Source organism: Orcinus orca, chromosome X, assembly GCF_937001465.1.
Source record: "Orcinus orca chromosome X, mOrcOrc1.1, whole genome shotgun sequence".
Lineage (NCBI taxonomy): Eukaryota > Metazoa > Chordata > Mammalia > Artiodactyla > Delphinidae > Orcinus > Orcinus orca.
Window position 1 is genome coordinate 55,002,519 of NC_064580.1, and position 9,973 is coordinate 55,012,491.

Here is a 9,973-nt window from a genome sequence, read left to right on the forward strand (position 1 = left end):
GCATAGATACAGAAAATTTCCATCATTGTAGAAAATTTATTGGATAGTGCTGCTCTAGAGTTTCTCAAGAGGTCATGGTTGGCATCTTGGGTGGGAGTTATTTGTGATGTGGGACTTTCCTGTGCATTGAGAGGCTGTTTAGCATTTCTGGCCCATATCCACTAAATGCCAGTAGTGCTCTCCCTTGAATAAATCTAACAGCTAAAACCTGCCCCATGTTTTCAAATGCTCCATCAAGGAACAAAATCATCCCCATTCAAGACCCACTGAGCTTTTAGCTTAGAAGAAAGAATCTCCTGCCTTTGTGGGGACGGCTTCAGGCTGCCTCTGCCTGAAGAGAGGGAAGCTTAGAAAGATGGCTTAACAAGATAGCCCTGGCTCAGAGCCTAACTCTGTACTCCATTTCTCTAACTCTGTACTCCATTTCCCTAACTCTGTACTCCATTTCCCTTTTCCTGCCTTCTCCTGCTGGTCTGTTTCCTCCTTTGGGGGAATGGCAGGAACAAGACCCTGCAGATGGAAAAGATCAAGACCCGTTTGAAGGCTGAGTTTGAGGCCCTTGAATCAGAGGAGAGGCACCTGAAGGAATACAAGCAGGAGATGGACCTCCTGCTACAGGAGAAAATGGCCCATGTGGAGGAACTCCGACTGATCCACGCTGATATCAATGTGGTATGTGGCTGGCTGCCTGAAGCCTATTTCTGGGCCCTTTGAGGAGGAATAGGCAGTGGTGAGTGCTGTGGACTCTCCTTGAGATATGGCTGTGGCCGATTTGGGGGAGTAGGCATCAGGCTATGGTGAAATGGAAGAATCCAGGAGTTCTGAGATCCAGCCCTGGCTCTGTCACTGATCGACTGTATATCACTGGACAAGTTCCTTCTTCTCTCGGGGCCTCATTTTCCTTTTCTGTACCATGAGAGGAATTCAGTCACCTCTGAGGTCTCACTCAGCACTGATGTGCTCTCATTCTGGGAGTCTAGAAGTTGAGAGCTAGCCTTGGGGAAAAGCAGAGCAGGCAGGTGCCTTGGGGATCTAACTTAAATTTAGGGCTCCAAAGCTTCCAACTAAGCCAAACAAACCATCTCTGCCAGCCTACCCAACTGGGGCTCCCTCATTACAGTCTCTCTTTTGGAGACCCTTGGAATGTGGGGAATGAACTGCCTGCTATGGTGATAAGCCCCCCACTTTATAGAGTTATTAAAGCAGAGTCTGAATGATCACCTGTCTGGGCTGCAGTATTGGTGATTCCTTCACCAGGAGGGAGGTTGGAGGTGCTGACCTGTAAGGCCCTTTCCAACCCTTAGAGCCTATGATAATGAGAATTTTTTTTTAAATCACGTTTGAAGGAGCTAAGTTTCTATTCTTGGGAGACTCATTTCTGTGGCAATATCTACTTCCTGATATTGCCAGGCCTAGGGTCTTAAAGGAAATATGAATGCAATTTGGACAGTAGTTACCTGGGATTGTCTGTGTCACAAGATCACAGGATATCAGGGTCTCATGAGGAGTTGGCAGTTCTGCTGCCAGCTAACTAAGGATAGAGAAATAAACAAGGTATTAGTCACAGAGGGGCTGAAAATCTGGGCCAGTGGATCTCCAACTTGAACATGCCTCATGAGTCACCTAGAGGGCCTGTTAAAACACAGATTGTTGGACTTCACCGCAGAATTTCTGATTGCTTATATCTGGGGTGGTGCCTGAGAATTTACATTCCTAATGAGTTCCCAGTTGACGCTGATGCTGCTGATCTGGTAACTGCATTTTGGGAACCACTGATCTAGGAGAAAAGCCACTGGTCTGGGAGGCAGAAGCCCTGAGTCTTTATGTAGTCTTTGCTCCTAGGAAGCATTTCTCTGAGGAAGTTACTTCTCTCTGAGTCTCAATTCTCTGATCTGTAAAATGGTGGTGGGGTGCACTACATGAACTCTAAGGGCCATTCCAGCTCTAAGATGCTATATTTGAATAATAACTACCACTAATTGAGCCTTTACTCTGTGTTAGCCCCTGTACTGAGCGCTTATATGAATTCAATCGTTGAATCTTCACCAAGATTATATGAGGTAGGTATGAATGTTACCACCATTATACAGATGAAAAAACTGAGGCTTGACAAGAGTCACATAGAATACATAGTGGGTTGAGGACTTGATCACAGATTGGTTTGGCTCTGGAGCCTGTGCTATTATCCACTCAGCTGTACAGCCTCGCTGAGAATCTTGGAGTCTTTTCTCTGTGCTTGCCTCACTCTGTGTTCCAGATGGAAAACACCATCAAACAGTCTGAGAATGACCTAAACAAGCTGCTAGAGTCTACCCGGCGGCTACATGATGAGTATAAGCCGCTGAAGGAACATGTGGATGCCCTGCGCATGACTCTGGGCCTGCAGAGGCTCCCTGACCTATGTGAAGAGGAGGAGAAGCTCTCCTTGGAGTAAGCTGCCTGCCTCCTGTCCCTGCAACATACACCACAGACACACACACACACACACACACACACACACACACGTATATATACACACACGTATATATACACACATAAAGCCTGGTCTGAAAGTCAGGGTACCCAGTCCTAGCCCCAGGCCTGTCAGTGGCCGACTCATTGCATGACCTTGGGTAAGTCTCTGTGTTGGGCTGTTAGATGATTAGACTAGAATTACTAGATGGCTTTTAAAGTTCCTTGTGCAATTTTGACAATACAAGACTATGTCTATGACTCTTTGTGTGTGTATGTGTCTGTGACTCTTAAGAGGTCACTTTCCAAGTCAAGGTCTAGAAGGGGTGTCCAGAAACCTTGAACACACAGAAGGGTGAGCTTTCATGGCCTCCAGGGGCTAGCCTGGAACTTTATCTTAAGACCCAGAGTTAAGAACTAGGCTTACTTTACAGAGACACAGAGCTCATTTCAGTAGAAGGAATACAAGGGAACATACTTCCTTAAGGTAGAGCAGGCTGCCTGTGGAAGTGGTGAGCTTCTTATTCCTAGAGGTATGCCAGCAGAGGCCTGAGAACACTTAATAGGAATACTGCAAAGGAACATGGGATGGAGGGCAGACAAATGCCCTTTGAGGACTTGGCTAGCTTTGGGATTTTTTAAATTTTTCTGGGCCTGTCAGAGCCAAGGAGCAGGAGGAGTACCCTTCCCAACACACAGTGGGCCTGGTACCCAGGGAAAAGAGCCTTGGGCTGGAGAGGGTGCAGGAACTTCCTACAGTGAGCCACAGCCTAACCCCCTTCGTTCTGTAGCATGGAGTCCTTAAGAGGGGCAAGGTTCTCCTTGCTTTCAGAATGATCCAGCTAATGTCTCTCATCTCCAAAGTTACTTTGAGAAGCAGAAAGCAGAGTGGCAGACGGAGCCTCAGGAGCCCCCAATCCCTGAATCCTTGGCCGCTGCAGCCGCTGCCGCCCAACAACTCCAAGTGGCTAGGAAGCAGGACACTCGGCAGACAGCCACCTTCAGGCAGCAGCCCCCACCTATGAAGGTGAGTGAGCTGGGTATGGACTGTGGAGGAAGCAAGGTATCCTCAAGCCGCCCCATGGAAGGTTGGGTCTGGGGCTTTGGCCTTACTTATTTGGGGTCTTCCTAAAACAGCCTTCGCTTGGGACACAGAGGAAGGGGTGGTGTGTATGTGTGCTATAGTAGAGCCACTGGTCTTGTTGCCTCATATTCCCAGAGAGGTTAGAATGCAGGGAGATTGGCAGGCTCTGCTAAAGTATAATTTTCAGAAAGTTAGAAACGTGACTCGGACAAATATATAGTGAATGTGTGTCATTAACAAGGGAGCCAGCAGCATCACAAAGCTGGTTCCAGAAGCATTAGAGGAACGGATAATTATATAGTCAAGAAAAGAAAGGAATGCCAAAATAAGTTTGCAATGTTAAATCCAGAACTGGTTAATGTCCTACAGGAAAATAATGTCCTACAGGTTAATGTCCTACAGGAAAATAAAACTGTAATCTTTAGGATTACCTTTTTCTTTGTAACAAAAATAATTTGCATCTCTACTGGGCAAAAGCCATTTGTGCCTTATCAACATTAAGTCACAGCATCTGGGCCCTGATCAATAGTAAATAGTCAAATAGTATACTATTTAATGGAAAAGTATTTATAGCCAGTGGAACAGAATAGAGAGCCCAGAAATAAACCCACTCACCTACGTTCAATTAATCTTCGACAAAGGAGGCAAGAATATACAGTGGAGACAAGAAAGTCTCTTCAGCAAGTGGTATTGGGAAAGCTGGACAGCTGCATGTAAATCAATGAAGTTAGAACACTCCCTCACACCATACTCAAAAGTAAGCTCAAAACAGCTTAAAGACTTAAATGTAAGACATGATACCATACAACTCCTAGAAGAGAACACAGGCAAAACATTCTCTGACATAAATTGTACCAGTGTTTTCTTAGGTCAGTCTCCCAAGGCAATAGAAATAAAAGCAAAAGTAAACAAATGGGACCTATTCAAATTTATAAGCTTTTGCACAGCAAAGGAAACCATAAACAAAAATGAAAAGCCAGCCTAAGGAATGGGAGGAAATATTTGCAAATGATGTGACCAACAGGGACTTAGTTCCCAAAATATAAACACAGCTCATACAACTCAATAACACAAAAACAAACAATCCCATCAAAGAATGGGCAGAGGACCTCAATAGACATTTCTCCAAAGAAGACATACAGATGGCCAATAGGCACATGAACAGATGCTCAGCATCACTAATTGTTGGAGAAATGCAAATCAAAACTACAATGAGGTATCACCTCACACCGGTCAGAATGGCCATCATTAAAAATTCTACAAATAACAAATGCTGGAGAGGGTGTGGAGAAAAGGGAACCCTCCTACACTGTTGGCAGGAATGTAAATTGGTGCAGCCACTACGGAGAACAGTATGGAAGTTACCATATGATCCTGCAATCCCACTCCTAGGCACATATCCAAGGGAAAACTCTAATTCAAAAAGGTACATGCACCCCAATGTTCATAGCAGTACTATTTACAATAGCCAAGACATGGAAGCAACCTAAATGTCCATCGACAGATGAACGGATAAAGATGATGTGGTACATATATACAATGGAATACTACTCAGCCATTAAAAAGAATGAAATAATGCCATTTGCAGCAACATGCATGGACCTAGAGATTATCATACTAAGTGAAGTAAGTCAGACCGAGAAAGACAAATACCATATGATATCATTTATATGTGAAATATAAAATATGATACAAATGAACTTATTTACAAAACAGAAACAGACTCACAGACATAGAAAACAAACTTATGGTTACCAAAGGGGAAAGGGGGTGGGACAGGGGTAAATTAGGCTTTTGGGATTAGCAGATACAGACTACTATGTATAAAATAGATAAACAACAGGGTCCTACTGTATAGCACAGGGAACTATATTCAATATCCTGTAATAAACCATAACAGAAAAGAATATCTATCTATCTATCTATCTATCTATCTATCTTCTATATCATTTTGCTGTATACCAGAAGCTAACACAACATTTTAAATCAACTATACTTCAATTTTTTAAATAAGTAGTAAATAGTCAAACAAAGAGACATTCTCCTAGGGCAAAGGTCAGCAAACCAGAACCCATAGGCCAAGTGTGACCTGCTCCCTGTTTTTGTAAATAAAGTTTTATTGGCCCCCACACATGCCTGCTTGTTTATGTATTGTCTATAGCTTCTTTTATGTAAGGCAGTTAGAGCTGAGTAGTTGCAACTAAAATCATATGACCTGAAAAGAAAGTCCAAAATATTTACTATCTTGGCCTTTACAGAAAAAGTTTATTGATACCTGTCCTAGAGAATTAAATAATCCTTGAGTGAGCCTGTTAGACCATGCTCCAGTATAATGCTTAATGAATATGCAATTCACATTTTGCCTTATTGCCAAATTTTGGATATTTTCCTCAGTACCCCTCTTTGACTCTCACTCCCTTATATCCTTTGCATCCCTTACATCCAGCACAGATCTTGCTACTTGGGACTCACTGCTTGGGTCTTGCTCCTTCCTGTTGGGAAATCGCAATTGCTTGTGGGGGCCCCTGGGAAAGATGAGCCATGGCCTAGAAGAATCTGACCACTAACTTGCTTTGTCTTGTGCCCCCCACCAGGCCTGCTTGTCATGTCACCAACAAATTCACCGGAATGCACCTATATGCCCTCTGTGCAAAGCCAAGAGTCGGTCCAGGAACCCCAAAAAGCCAAAACGGAAGCAGGATGAATGAAAAGAGGGAGAACACTTAGAGCTCTGCTGCTCATAACCCCTCCCCTTGGCCAGAGTGATTGATGTCTCCATGTGAAACAACCCTTCCCCACCTCTACAAAGTCTCCTATTTAATGTGATGGAAGCACAACCCCTCTCTCACTTTGCTCTTATTTCTTTTTGCTCTTGGAGTTTCTGGTTTAGGAAGAGATGTGGTTCAGGTGCTAATGACAGTTGTGTCTAAAGATCCCTTCTCTCTCACCCACATTTCAACCCCTGCCCTTGTTTGGAGCTAAGGGAAGGGCGGAAGTCCCAGATGTGATTCTCTGTCTCTTGTGCCTGAGGCCTGGGGCCTAAGGCCTGAGGGCCTGGGGAGACCCATATCTTGTTTCAGGTGAAGGCTCCAGTGTGCCCCCTCCCTGTACCTTTGCCTTAGGCTCTGAAGGGACAACAGTCTTCTTGCTGGACTTTTCAATAGGCTTGGTGCATTTATCTGCCCCACCCGCAACCTCATCTCATCCTCAAGGCCCGGAGGTAGCTTGGACAAGCTCTCCTTTTTCATATTCATTTGGGAGGCCTGGCTGTTATTATTGAGCTCACCACCCCACCACCTGGCAGTTTCCCAGATATATTAAAGTTCTCAGGTACCAGGCTATGTGTCTGGGGATCCTAAAATCTGTGGGCTTTTCTCCCATAATAAACCCTAGCTTTTGAAAATCAGTAGCAGATGTTCCCCACAGTGAAATCAGGGAGCCAGACCCACTCCACAAGTCCTGCCTAACTCGTTGCCTAAGTCATTGGTCTGAGGGTTCTGCTATCGGGGCTGCCTTAGGCTGGAGAGGCCCCAGGCTGACATTTGTGTCGACTTTTGTTCAAAACCATTACTCTGGCACTTACTCAAATGGTATATCTTAGAGGTCAGAGTAGTGGGTTGAGATTCAAGTGAATGCCAATCACTTTACACATGCAGGTAGGTGGGATTTCTACTCCAGTCTCTCTTCTCTAAGGCAGCCTCAGCTCAGGTCAGCTTTTGGCCACCCCTTTTTCTGTGGATTGTGTAGGTGGATTTCCCTCTCAAAAGAAAAGGCACCAGGCTCCCCAAGCCCTACAGCTCTTCCCTCCTCCAAAGCCACATCTCTAGTCAAGTCACTCTCAAACTTAAGGGACAGGGATTGGGGCTGGCTGACTGAAAAAGTGTTAGCTCCTGGCTGGGGAGGGGGGATATTTTTCCTTCCTTTCTTAGCTGTAGTTTTAAGTTGCCACAGCGTCTGTGTGTTCATAATATATAAAAGGTTCCTCTTCTCTTTGAAAGTAAGAGCGTTATGTCTGTACAAATCCTTTTAAATAAACATTTGTTCATTGGAGTAAATGCTGACTCAGTGCCTACAAGTACCAGGTAACAGAAAAGATGTAATGCCCTTTCCCCTTCTGGGTAGCTCTTCTTTACTCTTATTCACTCCACCCTACAAGAGAGAAAACCAGGCACACCACCGCATAATAATTTACCCTATTTTTATAATAATTTCCATGTACTCAGTGCCTACTCTGTGTCAAGTCTCTATGTAAGATGCTTTATATAGATGATTGTATTTGGTTTTCAAAACAACCTTTCAAGCTAAGTATTCTTATTGCCATTTTCCAAAAATGTAAACTGAAGCTCAGAGAAGTTAAATAACTTGTGCAGAGTTAAACAGACAGATAGTAAGAGAAGTATCAGGATTTGAACACAGATTTGTCTGGTACCAGAGTCCATTTTTTTTCCTACTTTTTCTCCATGATCACTTTTTTAAGCTTTTCTCCCATTTGGGATGGCTTGATCACAGGAGTAGGTGAAATAACTCTGAACTAGAAATCAGGGACTAGGAATTCAGTGACTGATGCAGGAATGTAAAGGCCTGTTCCCCTATGAGGATACAATAGGGAACAACTCCAAAGGGTCATCCCAGCTTCAGAGCTCCCCATGGGTGGACTGTGGTTTCCGTTAAGACTGAGTTGCAGTTCAATAGCTCCCTCTGTCCAATCCTGCCTCCTTCTCTTCCCTTTTCTTCTACAAGTGTTGATCCCAAGGGCACCCTAATTAATATCCTGAACATTAAACTGTCCCAATGCTTTCCAGAAACACAACAGTTGACAGAAACTTCTCTGTGCTTCAGTGTCCTCATCTGGGAAAATAACAGTACCTACTTCTGGCACTGTTGTGAGCAATGCCAGGCATATAGTAAGCACTCAATGCCAGGCATGTAGTAAGTACTTCTACCCCTTGTGCCTCTGGCACCAGGTAGATTGGATGAGCGGTCAAAAGAAACACTATTTGTCTTAGCTGACATTACTCTACCACCCCAGATTTTGTTCAGCTACAAGTCTGCTTTTAAGGTGGCCTAGACTCACTCTGGGCAAAGGGAGGACACTCAGCTGTGTAACTTGGAGTACACCTTAACCTGTATAGCTCTCAGCAGGTCCCCGTAAAGTATAGGAGAAGTGGTCATTGCTTTGCATCTTTGGCACACTGGAGGTCAGATCTGTCAATTCAGTTGCAGCACAACTAGCCAGGTCAGCTGTTTCCCAGGGAACACCTCTGAATGGGAAGGGAACAATCAAATGTTGAGTACCTATACCTGCCAGCCACTGGGTGGGGTGCTACCATCTCATTTAATTTTTCTGGTTCAGCTATCTGTTGTGAAACAAACCACCCAAAAACTTAGTGGCTTAAAACAGCCACCATTTGTTTGCTCGTGATTCTGCAATTTGAGCAGGACTTGCTGGGAATGGCTTATTTCTATTCCATGTGGTGTTGCCTCAGACAGCTTGGCTGGGGCTGAAGGACCCAAGATGTGTGCTCTCTCATATCTGATACCTCAGCTGTGGTGGCTGAAACAGCTGTGGGCTGGCTGGGCCTCCCACCTCCCTTTGTAGTATTTTACTCTCCAGGGCCTTTCTTTCTCCATTGGGCCTCTCTCTCCAAGTAGAATAGTGAGACATTTTTTTTTATGTGGCAGCAGTCTTCCCAGAGGGTGAAAACAAAAGCTGCAAGGCCTTTTGTGGCATAAGACCAGATGTCATACAGCAAAACTGCTGCTGTACTCTATTGGTCAAAGCAAGTCACAGAGCCAGCCCAGATTTAAGGAGTGGGGAAAAGAGACTCCGCCTCTTGATGGGAGGAGCTGCATGTATGCCAGAGATGGGGACAATTCTTGGTCGTATTTGCAGACAACCTACCACATCATCCAACAGAAACCTTACAAGGAAGGCATTATGCGTGTCCATTTTTACAGATGATAAAACTGAGGTTCAAAAAGGGTAAAATAGTTGCCTAACAAAGCACTAGGAAGGGGCAGAGCCAGGAGGCAAAGCTAGGTCTGTCTGCCTTTAAAGCCTGTGTTTCTTCTGCCTAAGAGCAGTTCTTCAGATAAGTCTGAGACCTGGTTAGAGGAGACTAAAGAAAGGAAGAGAAGGAACAAAATAGAGTAAAAGACGAAGGCGAGGCAGGTGAAGGAGAGAGAGATGAAGGAGGAGGAGGAGAGTAAGGGAAGTTATTTGTTATATTGGTAAGATGCTGTAAAGCACCTTCTTCAACATTCTCATTTAATGCTCACATTAATAGCCCTGTACTGTTAGTAGTATTACATTTTATAAATGAGACCCAGAGAGGGGAACTGACTTACCCAAGGTCATTTAGCAGGTTAAGAGCAAAGCCACAACTAGAACCCAGGCCTTCCAATCTGGGAATAACCCGGTTTGGGGCTCTCTTTACA

The 9,973-nt window shown here is 44.5% G+C and overlaps 1 protein-coding gene across 1 annotated transcript; it reads left to right on the forward strand.

Moving 5' to 3' along the window:
* Window positions 1-236: 236 nt before the first annotated feature.
* On the forward strand, window positions 237-7,581 carry LOC101282964 (zinc finger C4H2 domain-containing protein). Its single transcript, XM_004286690.3, has 4 exons — window positions 237-672; window positions 2,258-2,430; window positions 3,316-3,478; window positions 6,130-7,581. The coding sequence occupies exons 1-4, from the start codon at window positions 517-519 to the stop codon at window positions 6,241-6,243; spliced, it is 606 nt and encodes a 201-aa protein (XP_004286738.1). The 5' UTR covers window positions 237-516; the 3' UTR covers window positions 6,244-7,581.
* Window positions 7,582-9,973: the final 2,392 nt, after the last annotated feature.